The sequence below is a fragment of the Acipenser ruthenus genome, chromosome 27, assembly GCF_902713425.1.
Source record: "Acipenser ruthenus chromosome 27, fAciRut3.2 maternal haplotype, whole genome shotgun sequence".
Classification (NCBI taxonomy): domain Eukaryota; kingdom Metazoa; phylum Chordata; class Actinopteri; order Acipenseriformes; family Acipenseridae; genus Acipenser; species Acipenser ruthenus.
In genome coordinates, this window is record NC_081215.1 from 25,981,115 (window position 1) to 26,003,701 (window position 22,587).

At 39.0% G+C, this 22,587-nt stretch overlaps 1 protein-coding gene across 1 annotated transcript in view; it reads right to left on the bottom strand.

Annotated features, from left to right (window-relative positions):
• Nucleotides 1-2,530: 2,530 nt before the first annotated feature.
• Nucleotides 2,531-22,587, bottom strand: part of LOC117432186 (gamma-butyrobetaine dioxygenase) — a 28,839-nt gene continuing 8,782 nt past the window's right edge. The window contains exons 4-8 of the mRNA XM_034053722.3: nt 12,614-12,812; nt 8,183-8,288; nt 7,516-7,712; nt 6,852-7,018; nt 2,531-5,997 (exon numbers count right to left, since the gene is read on the bottom strand). Of these exons, the coding sequence (XP_033909613.3) occupies nt 5,837-5,997; nt 6,852-7,018; nt 7,516-7,712; nt 8,183-8,288; nt 12,614-12,812 (830 nt within the window). The 3' untranslated portion in view covers nt 2,531-5,836. The remainder of the gene's footprint in view (nt 5,998-6,851; nt 7,019-7,515; nt 7,713-8,182; nt 8,289-12,613; nt 12,813-22,587) is intronic.

Genomic DNA, 22,587 nt, shown 5'->3' on the forward strand with positions numbered 1-22,587 from the left:
TCAGCAGTGTCTCACAGGCATGCTACAAAGGAAACAGCAGCCCTTCGCAGAGAAATGTGTTCTGAACTACAAATAAGCCCAGCACCACTTCATCAGCACCTGCTCTCTCTTTCTGAGACTGTATGTCAAAGCAGATACTGTGTGTGTACTTCCCCAACATTGAGGTACTAGTATTCAATGTGTTTCGGAGATCCAGTTTGTCATTTATTCTGTACAATTGATCCCTTATAATAAGAAGAATGATTATATAATAATGTTTTTCATACGGGTATTTTTTGTGGGATTAAGAAAGGTTTTTTTTTTGGACGTTAACATGGACTGATTATTTCCCCGAGAACAATCGAATTAAATCCAGTGTTCGTTTAGATGATTAATGTTACTTCCTGACTTTCTACAATGTGTGCTTGATGCCACCTTGTGGTGTGTAGAGATATTGTTTTATTTACTTCAAGTCGACTTTTATTTACTGTAGTTTCTGTTTTCGTAACACTTTAAGTGTCTCTAATGACAGTGTATTTGCTTAGTAGTTACTTAGTACTTAAACGTGATTACAATGTTGTTATGCATAGTTACAATGTACTTAATGTGTAAACCTTTTTGCATGGTATATGCAAGTACATATTTGTATCAGAAAGGGTTAGGGTTATAGCGTGCAAAAAGATTTGCATGTTAAGTACAGTAACTGTGCATTATAACATAGTAATCATGTGTAAGTACACATGTGTTCACCAAGTAACTGCTTTGTAAATGCACAGTTACTAGAGACACTCAATGTAAAGTGTAACCCTGTTTTGTTCAGTTACGTCATGCAATTTCAGTAGTGTACAGTAAGTTGCCAAGAACATCACAAGTCAGGTTATAGGTGAAATAAATGAAGAATACAAATACTATGGCACTGGAAACTTGCTATTGTGACCTCAAAGGGAACGAGTGAAAGGATCTTAATAGAAGAATAGTGCTAGTAGAGAGGGGGGTCACGGAAAAAATGGGATTGATAAGGAGCTGTTTTATTGGAGTTTGCAGTAATAAAGAATCGTAGTGTTTGATTAATGGTAACGTATTGTAATGTTATACAACAGGGGCTTCAGTATAGCTTTTATCTGTGAAAAAAAGTCACTGTTAAAATAATATCCGTTACTCAGGGATACTAGGCTGTGCTGCACATAAAAAGCTTTATGACTCATTAGGGGAAAAGCTTTTGACTTATGCTCTGATGACCCTGGACTTCAAATTCATCATGTTCTGCACAGCACAGTTCAGCCCAGAGCATTTCCTTTTGATTCTTCGTAATGAGCACAGAACTCAACAGAGCAGACTCTCGCCATATCCCCTGCTTGTGGAATGTTAAGTGATTTTAAAAGCAGCCTCGAATGTCACATTGGGTTAGCACAGTGCGCCAGGCTCAGTCCAGGGTGCAGTTTGATTTCCCTCCAGGTTTCAAGGTCCCGCGCTCATGGCATCTTCAAGAGTTTATCTGCTCAGGCAGAACCGATCCACAGCGGCAGGGCTAAGGCCTGCCTTCAGACTAGCGAGCAGGTCTGTGGGATTGGAATATGAATGGTTTCTGTGGAGGGCTGCTTCCCTACTTCCCCCACCCTTGAGAACCACGGCCGGGGGAATGTGCTGGCAGGGATGAGACTGTGGCTCAGTGAATCAACAAAACGTTAGGTAGCCTTTCACTTAATCAGACACCAGGTAAGATGCAATTAAAGATTAGCAGCGATATAATCAGAAGTAATCTTTGACTACCTAATGTTACCTTCACTAAGGTAGTCCAGGATCAGAGCTAACTGGGGTGTGTGAAACCAGACACTAATATGACCTTAGTAAGGCAGTCCAATATACATGGTATACATGCCATGCAGCCAGCTAATACAGCAAGACTTCTATTATACATTAGGACAATGGGGTGTGAAATTGACTTTCATATGGTCCATTTACTACAGTACAATTGTTGATATGACATTCCCAATGAAGAACCCTATACTAAAGAACAATACTTGGAATGAGAAAAAAGCTGCTCTTGGCCCATCATGGCTCTCATCTCTCTTGCTCACCACGTGCCCTGTTTGAAGGAACTGATTGTTATATATTCCTGCATGTCACTACTTTCTACGCAGAAAAGTGCTTCTGATCTTACTTTTACCCTCCAGAGATACACAGCTGGTTGGAGAACGCAGGGCAAGTGGGCTTAAAAGAATTGCACAAAAGATGAAAGTCCATGAGGGGCCGGTTGGGTTACGGAGGTGTCTGTAAAACAGAAGTTTGGATAATCAACATTGTGCTGCACTAGCCCAGGACCAGAAGAGATGCCTGAGGTATTGCAGCTCCACCCAGATATCCTCTTGTAATTGAGCCTTACAGTCAGAGAGAAATTGAAATGTGGAGGAGGGTGTCTTAGCAAGGGATCAGTTAGCATAGAGGCTGTCAGGTCAAAGTCTGAAAGTTCAAAGTTTGAAAAAGTTTTTTTTTTTGCTTTGAGAACCCTTATTAAGCGCACATATAGAACAAATTAATACAGACTACAAAAAAAAAAAAAAGATGTTTTATTCAAAAGTTTGCAAATATAAATGCATCTGTATTTCCTGGCTTACATTACAACAAATCTATGCATTGAATTGCATGGCTGTGCACAGATACAAAAGAGAACATTTGCATTGTTTCCTCCACACGTTACAAGATAACCAACGTTGATTAATAACTCTGTGTGCCATTCATGTTAGCTGGTTCTGCAAAGTCTATGCAGCACCTGTATACTTTGCAATAGAAAAGTTTTACCATTTGTCATTCTTTAATAAAATGTATGCTGTCTAATGCTGATCACTTGATGTCAGAAACGATTATATGCATCAATGGATCCCCGAGAGCAAATTCTTGCTTTGCTGTGAATAAAGGGAGGGGAGGGGGGGGGGACTGACTGACTGAATTGTAACAAATCTGTCAGCTGGAGTCCTGTTGGCAAATAGCAGTATCAATCGCTTTCTTTCATGTAAGAAGCCGGAGATCAAAGGAAGAGCGTTCAGGTAAATATTCCTTTCATTTCCTTTCCTTCCCTTTCATTTCATGATGTCAGCTTAGCGAAGCCCAAACCAGAGTCTTATTGTGTAAAGGTATTAACAACCTTATTTAAGGTTTAAAAGATCAGATGTTCACAAACAAAAAGGCCCTTTACAGGTAAATAAGTGTTACACAGCTGTACAGCTGTACAAACGCTAAACGTCATGCAAGAGCTATGTTAAGAAATCAGGCAACTACCAAATACAGCTGAGGTTTTTCTTTTTTTTTTGCAAAACCCCTGCTTTCAGATACAGGTAGCATCTCCTTAAAAGTGTGACTGTTACAATTAAGGCAGTCCAAACCATGAAATAACAACTTCAGTATATGTTTAGAGAGTCACTATTTACAGAATAAGTACCAAAAATGCAGGGGTCATCGTAATAGTTTTTGAAGAACAGAATCACACTGCTGCACAGCCACAAGGCAGGAAACACGCAATGAGTGGTAAAAAAAATGATTCCAGAAACTATGACCGCCACTTTGCCGGAGCTAGAACAGTATCAGCCTTGAAGAGCACTCAAGTCTGTTGCCCCTCATTTATTTATTAACTGTTTCCCTGTGATTATTTATTTTACTGCGGGATCACAAAAGCAGGCTTCTCTATGTGCCTGGTGTTCTGTGGCTTCTCTACACCTGAGCACGTTTAGCACATGGCTCAAACCACGCTGATCAGCAGCCCATCTACAAGTGCTTGCTAAACTGTGTATGACGTTTTATAAATCATATTTATTTGTCTGGGAAAATAGCTTGCATCTGTTAAATACTTTGCTTTTAAATAAGTCGCATGCGTATCAGAATATTGCAAGTTAGATCCCTCCGAAAAAATAAAGGTATAAAACATTCAAGCCATGCATTCTATCTTCCTATTTTTCTACACTCTAATGTGTACACATCTTTCATTCACAATTTAATGAGTAAGCCATTTCTAAAACTATGCAAAAAAACAAATGCAATTATACACCATAATAGTAATGTAATGCCAATAAATCCAACTGTGCAGTACATGCAATATCTAATCAAAACGTTCCGGACTCTCACCTAAGGATCAGATTCGGTAAGGGGACCAGTTTGGCATAACGGCAGCAACAGTCCCCCAGCTGACATTCAGCAAATTATCAATACCGCCCTCTGGTGGATTCACTTATTAACAGCTCTGTGATATTGGGACCTATTATTATTTATTTATTTCTTAGCAGACGCCCTTATCCAGGGCAACTTACAATTGTTACAAGATATCACATTATTTTACATAGAATTACCCATTTATACAGTTGGGTTTTTACTGAAGCAATCTAGGTAAAGTACCTTGCTCAAGGGTACAGCAGCAGTGTCCCCCACCTGGGATCGAACCCACGACCCTCCTGGTCAAGAGTCCAGAGCCCTAACCACTACTCCACACTGCAGCCCTATTAAAGTATGTTTTGATTATTATTATTAATAATAATAATAATAATAATAATAATAATAATAATAATAATAATATTTGGTAACACTTTACATTAAGTGTCTAATTACTGTGTATTTACATAGTAGTTACTTAGTAAATACATGTGTACTTAAACAATTACAATGTTATTATACAGTTACACTGTACTTAGTGTATATATTTTTTGCACGATATAACCCTCACCCTATCCCTATCTCCAACCCTAACCCTTTTCTGATACAATTACGTACTTACATATATTGTGCGAAAATATCAATGTATAGTGTTACCAAAACTTTTCTGTTTTAACAGTTATTTAATCCATGAAATAAAATATTGTCCATATATATATATATATATATATATATATATATATATATATATATATATATATATATATATATATATGTGAATTAAATACTTTTTTTTTTTAATGTACACAAAGTTTAAAAGATAAAATATTTTTTAATTTTCAGGACGTTTCAGGCAAGCACTTATTCAGGTGTTTAAAAAGAAAGGCAGATTTATATTTATATTTATGATGCACGTTTTGTGATTTTTTTGGTTATTGTTAAGATGCACTTTATGTCATTTCCTGTTTCAGGTCATCACTTCCTGGTGGCTTTTTAAAACTCGCACGTTTACCCCCCCCCTGTGGCTCAATGGAGCCGGCAGGATCACGACAGGTACAGGGATGCTGTCTGTTTACTAACACCTCTCCCCTCAACTACCTCCATGTCGGATAATACCTGAATCGAGGGGCAACCATCACCAGTGGCGCTGGAACAATTTCTATAGTGGGGTGCTGAAAGCCACTGAACAAAACTGGAGCCCCTGTATATGATGGAAGCCATGCAAAGCCAGGGGTGCTGCCGCACCCCCAGCACTCCTAGTTCCAGCGGCCCTGGCCATCACCTGACATCCATATTTACTTCTTATTGCAAGAGAATAAAAAGGTTTAAAAGGTCACCAGGATGTGATGACTGAAAGAGATAATGACACTGAATGAATGGAAACAAGAAAAAGATGCGATACACCAGTTAAGATAACACTGATATTTCATACCCATAGCCATAACCCAAGTTGCTCTTTAAGTGGTACACTGGAACCCTATGCTATAAAACATTCGTACCTTAGCAAACCTACAGTACTTTGTACTTCACGGGTGGAAATAAGACTCTTATTGCATAGCAGTTTCACCCACTCCAGGTTTTACTACAAACTTGATTAGCCACGGTGTACAGGTAACAAGCTCAGGTGTGTCTTATTAAAAACTCATAGTAACAGTTATACAGTGGGGAGGTCAGTTATCTTCCTTGGAATACCCTAAAGCCCTGCTCTGTGCTGACTGGTTTAAGCCTCTCTGTTTAAGGCTGTCCTCAGGACCCGCAGTCTGGACATCACCTCGTCCCAGTCGAGGTACACCCCCTCCAGGTGCCGGGCATGGCCGGGGACAGAGGTGTAACTCCGGCGTCCGTGAAGCAGGCGCCAGTTATCAAACGTCACCACGTCACCTGCAGACAGGGGGAGTGCGGTCAGACCAGTGGCAAAACCAGGGATCAATCAGGTGAGAAATATAATCTGTTTCTCTAATCTCAATTGATCACGCTTACTCACATGATGTTGGATAGAGACCATTAGTTACTTTCTGTTTCTGTTTAACGATAACCCTTTTAATAATTGTGTGACTGGACGGGAGCATTGAGGCCCTTATTGGCCCGCTTGCTGCTGTATAGGAGAGTTTTTCCCAGGTTAAATACAAGATTCAATGATTGACTGACATTTTCTAAAGTCCTGAAGGCAAACCAGAAACCACAGGATCAAAGCATAACCAGAAATACAGAGCCAGAAAGCCATTTCCTGTAAAGTTAAAATGTTTTCACTTACGACCTTTTGATTCTGTTGAAATACAATATACTGTACATTTTAACAGGGATCTTTTTAGCTAGCTTCGAGGCATGCTTAAAAAATGGCTTTGTTAGTTTGTCTTTAGGTGTAAAACATTTAAGGAATTGATTTAATCACCTTTTCAGCTTTTCTATAAAACTGCCTTTCATTAACTTTGGAACCACTTCCATTCCTCATGTTGGATTTACAAACGTGACTGTCAAAGCGAAGCTGCCTAATACTGGAGTGGCCAGCCCTGGTCCTGGAGAGCCGCAGGGTCTTCTGGTTTTCGTTCCACCCGAGTTCTCAATTACTCAATTGCACCAATTATTTTCTTAATTGGTCAACACTAACTTTTTCCCAGGCCTTTAGCTATTGATTAATTACAGACACCCAGAAAACCTGCAGGATTGTGGCTCTCCAGGGTAGGGTTGGCCACTCCTGACCTAATACATTACAAATGCCACGGGCAGCTACCCACCTGGCTCCATTCTGTAAGTGACCACGTTCTCCGGCCTGCTCATGAGATCCACATAGGCTCTGAGAGCGGAGTAGAAGGGCTGGACCTGTTCGAGGGGCAAGTCCAGTGTGGAGTCCCGGGTTGCATTGTTGTAGTTAATCCTCACCACCTGGCCATCGCAGTCTACACTACAGGAGGAATCAGAGAAGCACTTCTATACTCAGTTCGATGTTAGCACAGCGACACATGTAATGCTAAACAACAAGACCATATCTCATCACCAAGAGTCAGAATCCTACTAATACAATCACACATGATTCCTAATCATTTACCCACTCATAGAAACAATGCACAGTAATCCACTAAGTATCTTGGGTCATTCAGCAGACATACAGGACAGTGTGCAGTATGCAGAAATGCTTAGGTCAACTCTTTCAAGTTTTTGTCTGGTGCAGTGTTGCTGCTTTAACACTAGATGGTGCTCGTTGTCCAAAATTCAAAAGGAAAAATGCAATTTTTGGATGAACCACCAAAAACTACTTTGAAAGGAGTGTGAATTAGGTGTCATCTCTACTATATAACTGACCCCACGGAAGCTAGCTAGAAGACAGCTATAAGGACAAAATGAATAAAACTACATATCAATTCAAAAACAAAAGCAGTGAATAAACAGTGAAATGCATACTCAATGATTGTATTCTTGGACTGCACTTGGAAGTCACAGTAGTCTGCCCCGGTGTCAGTGAAGTCCACTCTCAGGGAGGTGAGGAGTCGAAAGGCTTCAGGGTTCTCCTTCCTCAGCTGGATGGCCGTGTGGAAGCCGTCCACAATCTCACTCTCGCCCCCCTCGGCAGCCTGCTTGATGCAGTGCAGGAACTGGACCTGCATGCGCCAAAGAAACAGCGTGAACTTCAAAGACATAAAGAGTCCTACAGTAATCACAGCACAGAGACAATGCAAGAACAATACAGTGACGACACGCAGCACCACAAACACCTGCATGACACGAAACATTTTAATATAACGCGGCCTGTTTATTGATCTAAAACCTTATTGGCTTTTAGATTATTTTAAAACTAGAGCAGTATTCAGACTAGGGCCCCAATATTTGAAACTTAAACTTCAGAAGGCTGAATCCAGCGTATTTGATAGCGAGACTACTCACTTGCTTTGCAAGCTGTGCGAGAAAAGCATGTTTATATCAATCAATCAATCAATCAATCAAACAAAGTTTATTTATATAGCACCCTTCATACAGGTGTATCTCAAAGCACTTTACAGGACAAAAATATACTTAGTTCATGCTGAACTAAGGGTTAGGAAAGCACCAACATGGTGCCTGGCTGTCTTACCCCAGGTGGATTGTGCAGGGCAGGGTAGTCGGAGTGAAGACTCAACTTCTCGGAGGTGTATGCCACGTTGTTGGCATCTGCTTTGTCCTGCACTTGCCAGGTGTGCCTTTGGAAAAAAGAAGAGAGAAGATCAAGAAAACAGATGTAAGCTTCTGCATCTCAGTAATTCCCTGTTTTGTTGGCCGGAAGACACTACTAACATGCCATGAGTTTTACTGCATGTGACTGGCCTACTGACATTTTATTTTGATTAAAAAGAACATAACCCCTTTCTTCCTTTCTGAATGTCATGGGAGCTCAATATTTGTTCCAGAGGTTTTCAAACAGGTATGAAACAAACAAAGTCAAAGTAGCAATCTCAACAGAAACGTCTCATTAGGTCCCCAGGCTCCCAAGGGCTTTCCCAGGGCTGTTGTTACAGGACTGTGCTGAACACATCACAAAATAGCAGGGACTTACTGTGATGATTTTTAAATGAATTTGCAAATGCTCTGTGACTGAGATTTTCAATTTTGGGATACTTAAAGGCAACTTTGGAAAATATGATCACAGACACATTATGCTTTAACGTATTCCTTCAAAGCAACATGTGAGCTCATACTCACACAGTGTTAGCCTTCAGTGGCTCAGTCAGTACAATATGTAACCATAGCATGGGAATTAGCATCCCATAACAAATGCCCATGCAGTTTCATGAAAATCGGACAAACTGGTGTCAAGATATAGCCAATCACTTTCAAAGAAAGTGTTCACAAATTGTAACCTGCACTAAATTATGTTTTGTATTATTATTATTATTATTATTATTATTATTATTATTATTATTATTATTAGTATGTTTGGTAATAGATATCGTTATCTCAGCTATAAATGTTTCTGAAGAGGATTTGAAGTTGACTGTTTAGTTTTAACACTCTTCCTTCTAGAAACTTTTTCATACTTTTTTTTTTTTTTTTTTTTTTTTACTAACACTCCATAAAAAATTAAATAAAATCTTAAAATAAACAAAGTGAGCTTCTTGCACCTAATAAATAATAAAAAAAACACCATTTCCTTAAGACATACTTTTCCAATACATCTCCCATTTGGGTTCACAAGTGAAAATTAATTACATACAGGTCCAAAGCTGGACCCTAATTGCGCACTAAGATGAAACTGATGTACTAATCTGAAAGGAATGCACTCTCAAGCCAAGTACTTTTCTATTTATTTGAAATCTCTTGTGGGTTTTTTTCTACTATTAAAGACAAACAAAATAAAAAATAAATGGGAGATCATTGTTTCTATGCACACGGTTCAATTGAATTGTGAGTGAAAACAATGATTATTATCCAATGCTGTTAAAACTTCTTCTTTCCTGGCTAATGTATCGTAGCTAGTCTGGTCTTAATTTCTTAACGGGCGGAACAAACATGAGGTGTACGACTGCATGTAACATCTACGGTAGCATAGATTCGGGGCATTCATAACCATGTAATAAGATGGCAATAACTGGATAACTACCATTGGTCTCTGCTTTTATATGGAAACTACTGATGGAATAAGTGTGTAATTACATGTAATGTAACAACTTCATGTAACAATGTTGTTCACAATGCCATTTACACTGTACTTACCATGTGAGAGCACAGACCATTGGTAACTACCCAGTTATTACAAAGTAACTACACAGCCTGAATGCATAATCATGCCCTGTAGTTTAAAGTGCTACCAAATTACCCAAACCTTCAGGTAAACTTCAGCAAGGAAAGGCTGTTAAATCATTTCTGTGATTTTTTTTTTTTTAAGAGAAGAAAGTCTGCAGTCATAACAAGTTGTGCTTTTGCTCCTATCAGATGTGGATGGCACTTCCCATTGGGATAAGATGTAACCCATGCCCAAGCAAGTAAGAGGTCAACCAAGATCTTTGTCTGCTTATGAACAACACAATCTGTAATGTAATTTTGAAGAGGAGCTATCCTTCAAGCTATTAGGGTTATATTGTCCTGACAAGACATCTCTGTAAATAAGATTCTGTATTATGTCTTGTTTAAATATCTTCATCTAAAGCGTAGTGGGGTTTTTTCGTCTCCACATGGTGCAAGACATCCAGTATGCAGAGATAAATAAAAAATAAAAAGCACAGTAGATCTAACTGTGCTCTGGAGGGAGACAATAGAATGTGCAGGACCAGTGCTTGAGTTCAGACAAACTGTACTGCACCCCCAAGAGCAGTACCAACCTCTCAAGTTTAACAGTAGATTTATGAAGAGCTACAGGAGGACTCTGCTTGTGTTATTTCCTGTTCGTGGACCAAAAACTATTTTTCATGATTTGACATCCATTTTGTACCACGAGGATACGAACCCCTCCTCTCCCCCCAATTGTGCTTTGCATGCAGAGTGCTTTGCATGAAATCAGGGTCCGAAGGGTGCAGTTTGTGATCACGGTGAGAGCTGGGTTTTCAATGCACTTCTCGTCTTGCAGTAACTCGATTCATTCTACTCTGCAGACGTTTTATTTTTTTCCAGTAGAGTTGGGAGGAGTCAGTGGATCTACCCAGCTCAGTCTCCACTCTAATGATTTAATCTCTGTCAGGACCTACGTGAGTGCTTGTTTACACCGGGGAGCTGACAGTGTAATACCTTTTTCCTGCACATCTGGATTTCTTCAGCTGATGTTCACTTTATTATCCCAGCTCAGATTCTTCATTGGAAAACATCGGAAGGGGCAGGCCTGGCCAGCAGCTGCTATTTCCCTCTCAGACATTGCGGCTGTCAGGAAGACAGACTGCTCTTTTATAAGAGGCCCTGGCATAAAACGGCCTGATCTTGTATAGCAGCGCTGAAAGAGCTACTCATTGTGTTGTTGCCCATATCCAGTGAATCACACTGTTCAACATTTATAAAAAAAAGTTGACTTTTTTTAAATATTTGCACGACTACTACAACCACTACTTAGTCTTTACACTAGCGGACAATCATGGAGTGAGAGCACCTACTTACTGAATTAATTAATTAAATAATTAAATAAATAAATAAATAAACAATAACGATCCTGAAAGCAATAATACTAAAAGAAAATACTAACTTGACAAACTATAAAATGTCCTATTTGAAGATGTTTTCGTTGAATTTGAATTTGAAGTTTCCGGTATTATTTCTACATTTTCTACAATTTTATAGTTAGGAATATAATCCCTTAAGTAGGCAAGTACAGCACAGTTGAAAGTACCGTGAAGCATAATTGCACGCGCCTGTTCCATTCTGTTCCGTCTTACTTGGTTCTGGTGTTTGTGGGTCCCAGTGTGTACTGAACCAAGAACCAGAATTCCTGATGCACCCCATAGTCCCGTCAGACCTGTTTTTTACTTTGAGAAGCACTATGGGATTGTCTGCACCTGTCCTCTCCTGTCTGCAGTGATAGCAGAGGACACTGGCAGTAACTACAGTAGTGTCTCTCGCTGACCTGCTACCCCCACCCCGCTCTGCATTGTTAGACATGAAGCAATGTCTGGATATACTCTGACCACGTCTGTTTCTGCTTACTGCCACACAGGAAAAGCCCTGCTGAAATTAATTCCCAGCTGTTTGGTGTTGCCCTTTCACCATAAATAAAAATCAGATTGCATATAAACACTTTTTGGACGACAGTCGGTCATGCAGATCTCCTGGCTCTGATTGAAACAATTAACTCTCAATAGCGGAACTATGTGAATGCCGTGCCAAGACATGCCTCAGCCACAGTAATTAGCTCTCATTCAGTAAGTGGGCAGATATAAAAATAATTCGAATAAGTCCGAAATTCAACCTTAAACAAGGAGTATTTCCATACTGAGAGTCATAGCTTGCTGTCAGATCGTCGTCCCATCTGTCACTCATGCAAATACAGCTTAAAGGGTACATAAGGACCTTTTTATTTTATTGTGTTACATGTTCCCATGTGTTGCTACAACTGTTTATGTAAGGTGTGGGTATTGTTTTATTTTATTTTTATTTTTTTTACATTTTGACCACTTTTTTAAAATTTTAAAATTGCATTCCCTGCCTCAAGATGGCTCTCAGAATTACATTTCTGCTCACTGGTAAATACATCTCAGTTACATATGTGAACAGGAGGATGATGGGAAATGTTGTTCTGAGAGGTCCATGTGAAGCCATCTTGAGGCAGGGAATGCAATTTAAAAGTTTACAAAAGTGGTCAAAATGTAAAAAAAAACCCAAAAAAAACAATACACACACCTTACGTAAACAGCTGTAGCAAGACATGGGATCATGTAACACAATAAAATAAAAAGGTCCTTATGTACACTTTAAAGGTATTATTAACGAAGACTTGGTATACAGCAGTAAAATAAATAAATAAAATCAGGCAAAAGTTTAGCCTACAGCTACAATAACTAATTCTTGGTGTATCCCTGTATTCTAGCTGAAAGAGTGTTGACTGGCTCACCCGTAAAAAGTCAGCCGATGGTAGCCAATCCTCTTGCTGAGCCTGGTCACCTGCCCCTGCTCCACCGGTGCTCCTTTCAGAAGCACGATCCCAACTCTCCTCAGGGTGTGGAGCCAGGCGAATGCAGCCTCATCCTCCCTCACGACCTCCTCGAAGCTGGCAGTGGGGACTCGCAGTCCCGAGCCCCAGCAATGCCGAGCTGAAGGGACAGATTTATAGTTTTTAGTTTCCCAACAATCAGGGTTCATAGGGTTTCTTGTGCAGCATGGTTTTAGTGTTTTGGAAGCTGGGAAAACCTTATTGGGAGTTCAGTTAACGTTTCGTTTTGCATCCAGGTAGATCCATTCTTTGATGTGTTCAAAGTGGGTGTAACTACTGTACTCTAAATCAGAATAAAGGTTTGGCCACTTCAACTTTCTTAGATAAGGTTTTAGAGAGAGTGGTTGCAATTCAATTACAAAAAATTCAAACTCTTAATGGTATATTCGAGAAGTTTCAGTCTGGTTTTCATGCTGCACAGAGACGGCCCTTGTCAGAGATGTGAACGATCTGCTGATAAGCTTTCCATCACTATTAATTCTTCTAGATCTAAGTGCTGCCTTTGATACTGCAGACCATTCCATTCTACTGAATTGTCTTGAAAGCACAGTAGGACTGTCTGGCCTTGTCCTATCCTGGTTCAATTTGTATCTTTCTGATAGGTTTCAGTTTGTCTCTATTGGGGAGGTAAAATCGGTATTATCGGAAGTTGTCTGTGGTGTTCCACAGGGCTCCACTCTAAGTCCCTTGCTGTTCGCATTATATATGCTGCTGCTAGGTGACATTATCCGCAGACACGGAGTGAACTTCCATTGCTATGCTGACGATACCCAGCTATATTTGTCCCTAAAGCCAGGAATTTCTTCTGCCTGGGTGATATTATAGCTACTTGCCTTACAGACATCAAGCATTGGATGTCACAGAATTTTCTAATGTTGAATTCAGATAAAACAGAGGTTATGCTAGTGGGCTCACAGAGCCAACTAAAAGGAAATGTGGGATTGCATGAGCTCGACCCTTACAGTCTCTCATCAAAACTTAAACTAGAAATTAAGAGTTTGATCCTGATCTATCATTTAAGACTCATATTAGGGAAGTTACTAAAGTATCTTTTTACCATTTGAGAAATATAGCTAAACTTAGACCAATTGTTTCCGTATCTGATGCCGAGAGACTAATGCATGCCTTTTTTTCTTCTAGAATTGATTATTGTAATGCACTTTTTTCTGGTGTCCCAAAATGTGTGGTATCCCGCTTGCAGCTTGTTCAGAATACCGCAGCTAGAATTCTGACTAAAACCAGGAAAAGTGAACATATTACCCCTGTTTTGGCCTCTTTACACTGGCTCTCTGTGCAGTATAGAATTGATTTTAAAGATTTTGCTGTTAACTTACAAGGCCCTGAATGGATTAGCACCTAGTCATTTGCAGGAGTTACTGACCCCATATCTTCTAACCCACACTCTGAGAGCACAGGATGTGGGGCTGCTGGTTATTCCTAGGGTAAACAAAACCAACACGGGAGAAAGGAGGGCTTTTTCTTGTAGAGCTCCTAAATTATGGAATGCTCTGCCTTCGTTTGTCAGGGAAGCTGGGACCGTTACAGTTTTCAAGTCAAGACTAAAAACGCACTTTTATAAAACGGCTTTCTTATCTTAATGGGTTTTAATGTAACTTTCAAATTGCTGCTTTTGTATCATTATGTTTATGCAGTTATTTAAATGGTATGACTGTGGCAGTTGTATGTGTGACAATCTATACAAATGTATTGTGGTTTGTTCTTTTTTTCTGCTATGTACTGTACAGTGCTTTGTGATACTTTTGTGTACAAAGCGCTATGTAAATGCAATAAAGAAAATAAATAAACTGTGAGGAGCAGTTTGTATGGGAAAGTTAATTGTTGAGAAACCAAGTAAAAAAAAAAATGCTGTGAAAAAAGTGGTACTATATTTAAGTGTTTGGACGTATTCATATTTTCACCTTGGTGAACTTTTTTTTTTGCGTCTCTAATTTTGCTACTTTCACGAGTACAGAAATAGCAAGGTCACACAGTCTATTCTTACTGTAACCTTATCTCTTGACTGTTGATTATAAGATGTTGGCAGCCTAAATTTTTTTTTTTTGATGCGAGGCAGGTTCCCAGAGTCATGTTCTGTTGACTGCTTTATAAGATTTATAGCAACAGTTAAAATGGGTTACTTAGGAGGGTAAAGATGAATCAGTCTAGTTTAACAACCTCTTAAAATTTAGCAACAGGTTGAATTTATGCCAAATCTTTATATAACTGGGATGTGTGCTTTCAATTAGTTAAGCTGCAAGTACATTGCACGCATGGATCTTGAAATTGCATCAGCGCGACTCACACCAGCTCGACTGACAGCAGCGGGATATAATCTCTGGGCTCATTCTGAATGGCTTTGCCGTGACTCCTCACAGTGTTCCTCACAGGCTCACTTCTATTGAGTGGTGGGCTTTCATAACCCTTGAGCAATGTTGCTCTTCATAATCCTGGAAGAGAAACAGATCACCTGAGATAGACCCCTCTTCCAAGTCATTTTGGAAAACAAATTTGAGTTGTTTTGTAACACAAATCATGAATCATGTCAGTAGCATGAAAAAAATATATATATCATATTACTGGACATAATACGACAATTCCAATTTGATGATCCTTGAAGTCAGTCTGGTTTATGTCGCACACCTTTGATAATAGCAGTGGAAGACTTAAGTCATGTAAAACAGCTGTACTCCACTGATGCCAAAGTTCAAAGGGTTTTTGTTAATGAACACCTGTGAAAATGTCACAAGCTTATACAGTTAAGTACCTTTATAGTTTACACTTTAGTTACCAAATAACTGCTTAGCAATTATTGCATGTTCCTGGTAGATATGACTAATCATCCCCTGTTAAATTTGACCTTTGCTTTACAGCTGAACTTTTTACACCATCCCTTTGGCTACATAGTTGGAATACAATTTTATAAGCCACTTTCCGAGTCACTCATTAACTCAGCGTGGCACATCATCCTATATTATCAGGAAACCAACTTCTAAGATAAAGCAGTGGTTCCCAAACCTTTTTTGCTGCGTCCCCTTTCAGGGATTTTTTTTTTTTTTTTTGTAATATTATGCATTTAAACTCTTTCTGGGTGTGGCCCCTAAACTTAATTACCGTGCTGTTCTCTATGATGGCTATTGCGCCTTATCCATTGTTTTTCATAGTTTTCCAAGGTAACCTTATCTACTGTTTTAGTTTTATTTCCATGCCCTTCTGGCAATGTTACTGTATTCTGACCAGCCCGGCACCAAAATCCAAAGTGCATGCAAAAAACAAAAACAAAAATGCTTGAAAATAAGAAGAATGCACAACACAGTACGTGGTATATTGAAGTGATCTAAACCACGAAACTTGTTGTTCAACAGCTGTTAGTTGTTACTGTTAAAAGAACACTCTCTCTTGTCACTGTTTATTTTGAGTTCTAAGGCAATCTGTTCAGTCTTTTTTTCTGCTAGAACCCTCTTTAATCCAAATTCAATCATTTAATCAATGGCAGTATTATATACACAGTTGTTTAGGTTAATTGAAGAGACAACTATGTACGTGTATACTATACATGCTGGAGAATTTCAAGTTTAGCCCTAAAATTTCAACACAAATATTTAGGAAAGAACAGAACAAAGCAACGCTGGAAGGAATTACTTTATATAAACTAAAAAGACAGTGACTGAAATGTTTGCATGTTAATCAGTTTTACTCTTACAAAGACAGACTGTTATAGTCCGATGAAGCCTTATGTGTATAGTGTCTAAATTAGTTTCATGAACTGAAAAAATAAGCCTGCGTCAGCTAAAACAAATGAAACCACCCAGCCGTTATACCTCATTTGAAGCTGTGGCTTGCTGGAGAGCCAAATATAGACTTGATTTTTTTGCATACCATACTACCCTGGAATTTGCCCTGTAAAAGAGCAGCTACAGCACATTTACCACAACAGTGGAAACTGTACCAATCTTCTCCAAGTTGGGAGTCTAAATTTAAATACTGGCTATCAAACATGCGTTTTACAGTGCAGCGTGTAAGGGTGGTCAGAAAGAACTTTGAGAGTTGAACATTAACTGTGCGTGACCCAATGCACAGCTGCCAGAGTTGCGTCACTTTGCAGCAGAACATACAGAAAATCAATAAACAGTTGACTCAAGGTCTCTGGAATTCCAAAAATACAAAACTTTTTTATTTATTTATTTTTTACTTTGAACCACAGAGATCCCAAGATCATTTGTCTTGTAATCTTGACATAACACATTTTTATTGTACTTTATTTGAATCCTCTCTGCCCTTAATAAGCCACCGTGCATATCAGACTATTTAATAGAAAAGTCATGTGCAGGAAACTGGAAATAATCGATCAAGCAGAGTTTGGGACAGTTGTTTGGGAAGACTACTTATTGTACAATAGCCTATTATATATAAAACAAGAGCTGTGCTGGAGTCCTTCATCTTTGGTTGATTACACTGATCAGTCAGACTCAGTAGGCAGCAAATCTATGCAAAGTGTACAGTTGGAACACCCATTACAAGTCACTTCCCCATTGTAACCTGATAGCAGCAACTGCACTTAGAATTTCATTTACACTTAAGAGAGTGTAGATCTCGCACTCGGAATGTCAATGACAAAGCATTCCAAATGTTTAAACCACAGCACTTATAACCAGATGAAGTTTGTTAATATCTGTTTTTTTATTTAGAATAAATGGTTTGTTAAATGTTCGTGGCTGCCTCTAAGCAAGTTGAGAGTATTATTACTCCTGCACGCTTTGTATGACAAAGAACAAAGAGTGAGCAAGAAACAACAACCTCAGCTTGAGGTAGCCTGAACACTTACAAACATACACTGGGACACCTTTAGAGTCCCCACTGTGTTAGGAATTCAGAACCAAGTGAAAATATTCTTGTACTTCTCATTATTTCTTTACCCAGCTTTGAATTTTAACATTCAAGTGATCATTTTTACTAATCCCAGTATCCCCCTTGTTCTAACTGATCTAATGTACAGTACATCTACAGTCCTGTAGCGCAAATAAAGAAAAACTGTTCAACTCTCACGCTACTTTAAAATGTAATTAATTAAACCAACACAATTTACTGTAAGCTAAAATAATTTCCAATCAATACACCCGAAAAACCCGATCCTTTCGTCTACTCTAGCGAACCAGCTGCGCTGTCACTTTCACTAAAGTAAAGAGCAGGTATACATTCAGAGTGATAAGAAACACATTTCCTTTCTCTCCTCTATGTTATACGATAGGGATTTTAACTCCCATGAATGAAATGAGTGAAGCACTAAGCTCAGAAAGTGCTTGCTTTTGAAATACGATATCTGAGAAACAGAACTAGAGCTAGTCTGATCACTAGAGATTTTAAGTGAGAAAAGAGGCGCAACAGAACACAGGAAAGAGGGAGCTTATCAACAGGATACTTTAGTTAAGGACAAGCAGGCTTCCAGGGTGAACCAATGCCGATCCTACACAAACTGGACTGTCAACAACTTAAAATAACGAACCTACAGCTTTAAAGTAAAATGCACGCAGTGAAGTGTTCTGTCTAATACTGAGATAAACGTGGGTTAAAACTGGGCATGCAGCTTATTCTTTATGGGAAAGGAAAAGATCACAAGAGACAGAAGAGAACACTAATTGATTTAATGTATTTCAGATTGAGCAGCCAGGCACATTAATCTGCCCGTTTATTCACCAGCACCTTACTTGGCTGCACAAAAGGATTCTGAGTGTTTTACGTAGTATTAAATATGTTATTGCCACAGACTTCTAAAGCTGAGCAACACATACTACCACAGTCAGTCTGTGGGTACGGTTAATGTGGACTATAGCTTCTGATGGACAAAAGTAAAAGAACCACATCTTGTCATCCGTTGTGACAAATTATGATGGGGTGTCTATTTGCATATCGCAAGGCTCTGTCACTTCTGTGCTGCAGTTTTGACGACTGCAACAAGAAGTCTTTTCAGCGCCTTCCATGCTGTGACAGAACAAAGAAAACACTGTTCTAGCAGTTCACAAAGTCTCCCGACCCTGACCAGTCACCAAAACGGCATTTAAAACACCAATGAGTCTTTTCTTCACCCAACACCTCAGTGTGTAGACAGCACTTACCAAAAGACTGAGGCAGAGACCAACTTAATTGCTCATTCACATCACTGGAAGATATTAAAACAAGTTAATGGTGCCTTAACCCTTACAATTACTGTACAAGTTCCCAAGATGATCCAAGGCTAATCTGTACACTGGACTACATGTCATATTATTTTAAATGGTACCCTCTCACATCAACGCTCATTATGATGTTAAACAACAACAAGAAATGGCAATGAATCACTGTGGTGTTAAGGGAGCTTAGCTTTTGTAAACCCTCCCTGCTGCTCTACAACATGAAAGGTTATTGTGAATCGCCACTCTGCAATTAATGGTGTCCTGTCAACGCTAGCTAGATTTTTGTAGTCCTGCTGAAATGTTTAACGTTTCCAAATATTTTGTTGAAATGTGTAATAATGCAGAAACAGGGTTGTGGGTGCCTCTCGTTTACCCTGCCACTGTTCTCGTGCACCTATACTGTGAGGGAATATATATATATATATATATATATATATATATATATATATATATATATATATATATATATATATATATATATTGCAATACAGGGCCCTAGAGCAAAGGAACAAACTTTATTCAAAATATAGAAAATACAGAAGAGCAGTGTGCACAACCATTTCTTTTCTTAAAACTAATTTAAAAAAAATGCTACAAGAAACGTCAAAAGGAATAAAAAAGGCAAGGATTTTATTTGCGCGCAAGTCATTTCTAAAGGAGTTCAACTCTAAAGCTGGCAGGCGACGTGTTTGAGACACACACTATCATGACGATCGGCTCAAGAACAACAATACCCTGTGCTCTCACAGGCTTGGAGCAGCAGCATCCTATCTGCAATAGTTATGAATATTACGTCAACCCTACAGAGAATTGACATCAATGGCATTAATAGGCAGGAAATCTGGTGTAATGCAGGCTCCACTCTGAGAAACAAGGCCTGCGATTCAAACGGAGTGCCTAACATCTGGATCAGATTAAAGGGTAGCTTCTACAGTTAGCATACAAATTACAAAATCAGCCGCACGGAGAAGCTGTTATTCCAAACTGTGGTACAGCTCCTTGTCTGAAGTCCACACCATTACACACATGGGTGGAGGAATCCAGAGCACTAGAGGACAGCTGAGAGAAGCCATTTAAATAACCTTATGTCTATTTACTGTATTCCTCACTACTCGGGCATGGGTAGAAACGAATGCCTTACTTTCATATATATATATATATATATATATATATATATATATATATATATATATATATATATAATATTTCTTCTTTTAAAATTGGACATGTGAGATCTAGATGACAAACGGAAGTACATGACAGGCTAAGTTATGACTGAAAGGACAATCGACCACTAAATATTACAGTTTACATTCCCTGTGCACTCCATTTACCGTGGTGCGAGGAGGTTTACATTCCCTGTGCACTCCATTTACCGTGGTGCGAGGAGGTTTAAATCTTGGCTTGGTTATAGTAGCGCAAAGAATGCTTAACGTCTTGTCAAACACGCAGCTTCTCGACAAAAACAGCGACACAATGATGCAGGAAAACGGCTCAGATACTTCTGACAATTTACACCCTGAGTTGCAAGAATAACTTCTGGCACGACATCAAGCGAGATTTCATTTCTGTAATCTGATCGTCTCTCCTGGCTAGCCTACCCAAAGTGCTACACAAACAAGCATTGACTCGATCGTATCACTGAAAAGGGCTCCTTTAAAAGAAGGTTTTAAAGTAGCTTAAAAGAGCAGAATTTTTTAAAACTAGCTTTATAAATGCACCTCCGACTCGCGGGACTGCATTTAACCTTGGGCTCCAGCTCCGTAAAGGGTTAATGTTGCTTCCTGCCTCACGCAAGCCACTCACATAGTAACTAACACGGCATCAGGTGTGGACTTTAACCCGTCCTAGGAAACTGATCAAGCGAAAACAAACACTCTATTCAGAACAGCGTCTTTCTGCTGTTGTTTGCAAATAACAAGCAAGTAATGACACTGTTAACGCACTCCCACTATTAATGACCTTGATGCAGCTGAAAACCTACTGAAAAGAGCTTATAAAACCTATACTGTAGATGGACACATCCATTTATTTTTGCTATACTGTAGGTGATGTATAGCATTTGTCGCAAGATGGCTTAAAGTGTGTAACGTTTTTGATCTGCAAGAAAATACTAGTTAAGAATGTTATATTTTTGTTCACGTATGCTAACATGTTAATGTGGTTCACAGCTCATTTGCTCCTAAAGAATAATGCTCATAATTGTGCCAACAAGTCCTTTTTTGTTTCAGGCATTGTTATGAGATAATCAGTCAATCCAATTATTCGCTGCACCTAGAGAGAGAAAGAGTAACCCCTATAAGTCTATATGGTACACAGTCAGTCATCCTTAACTTGCTCAGGTCACTAAAGCTTTGCATTTTACTAGACAGTGTCTTTACATGTGCTGTTATCACAACCTTGTCATCAGACCAATATTCATAGAAGAACAGTATTCAGTCTCTAGAGCCAAAGTTACGGCTCATTTCCATCTGCCAATTCACACAGGAGATTCCCTGTGAAGCTTCCCATGTTAAACTGTGCGTGACCGTTACAACACAAATGCAGGCTCAAGGTTGTCCTATTCGAATGTGAACCTTAAACCCAGTGCTGTACTACCGTATATCTGGAATTATGTGTGCTTCTGTGGAGAAGACATCATGTTGTTGGCAGCTTGTAGCCATGAAAAAAATGGATCTGAATATACTGGTATCAAACATAGACAGATCGGTTTAAAACATGACCCCGAGAGGAAGGTGCGTGACTTAAACGGGAGAATCACTGTGCTGGTGTGCTCCTAAAAAGAAACACAGCATTACTGACTTCTACAGAACATTCTGATCTAGTAGAACCGCAGCTGTAACTGACAGGCAAGCATTCCTCATTACTTTACTGTGTTGTATGGTCTAATTTATTATATAATTAAGGACCACAATTTGTCTTGAATTAGTCCCTGTTGGCTCTTTACTACAGGAAAGAGCCAACACAGCTGAAGCCTTGCATCTGCTATTGATGTAAAAACTCCTCGCAGTTTTATGAACAGGCTTAGTGTATTTGAAGCTTAAAATAAAAATGACAGCATAGTGCAAAGTGCAAAGTTGTTACGCTGATGAGAGTTTTTAAAATAATTATTACCCCATTGAGTTAGAGGTATAGGGATAATACATTGAAAAGTAGAAAACACAGTGAATAGATAGTGACCTCATGTTCCCAAAATTAAAGAGAAAAAAAATCACTAAGAGGAAGCCTCGGCCTGCTGTGTAAAGAAACTCCAAAAGTCCCCTGAGCAAGATGCTCTTGCTTCTAATGCAGTTTCCAAAGGTTTTTTTTTTTTTTTTTAATAAATCCGTTAAGATGTTTGTTTCATTGTGAACACACAAGAACAGCACTACTACGGATGATCTTCAACCCCGGTCCTGGGACCCCTGCGTCTTCTGGTTTTCATTCCAACTGTGCTCTCAATTACTTAACTAAACCTTTAATTGAACTAATAATTAGCTTAATTAGGCCTTTTTAATTGTTCTCAGCTCCTAAAAAGTTGCAGATTTCATATTTATAAAAAAATATATATATATTAAGTTGAAATCTCTAACTGTTTAAGAGCTGAAATCAATTAAAAATGCCCTAATTAAGCTAATGATTAGTTAATTTAAGAGTTTAGTTAAGTAACTGAGAGCTCTGTTGGAATGAAAACCAGAAGTAAAAGGGTTCCCCAGGACCAGGGTTGAA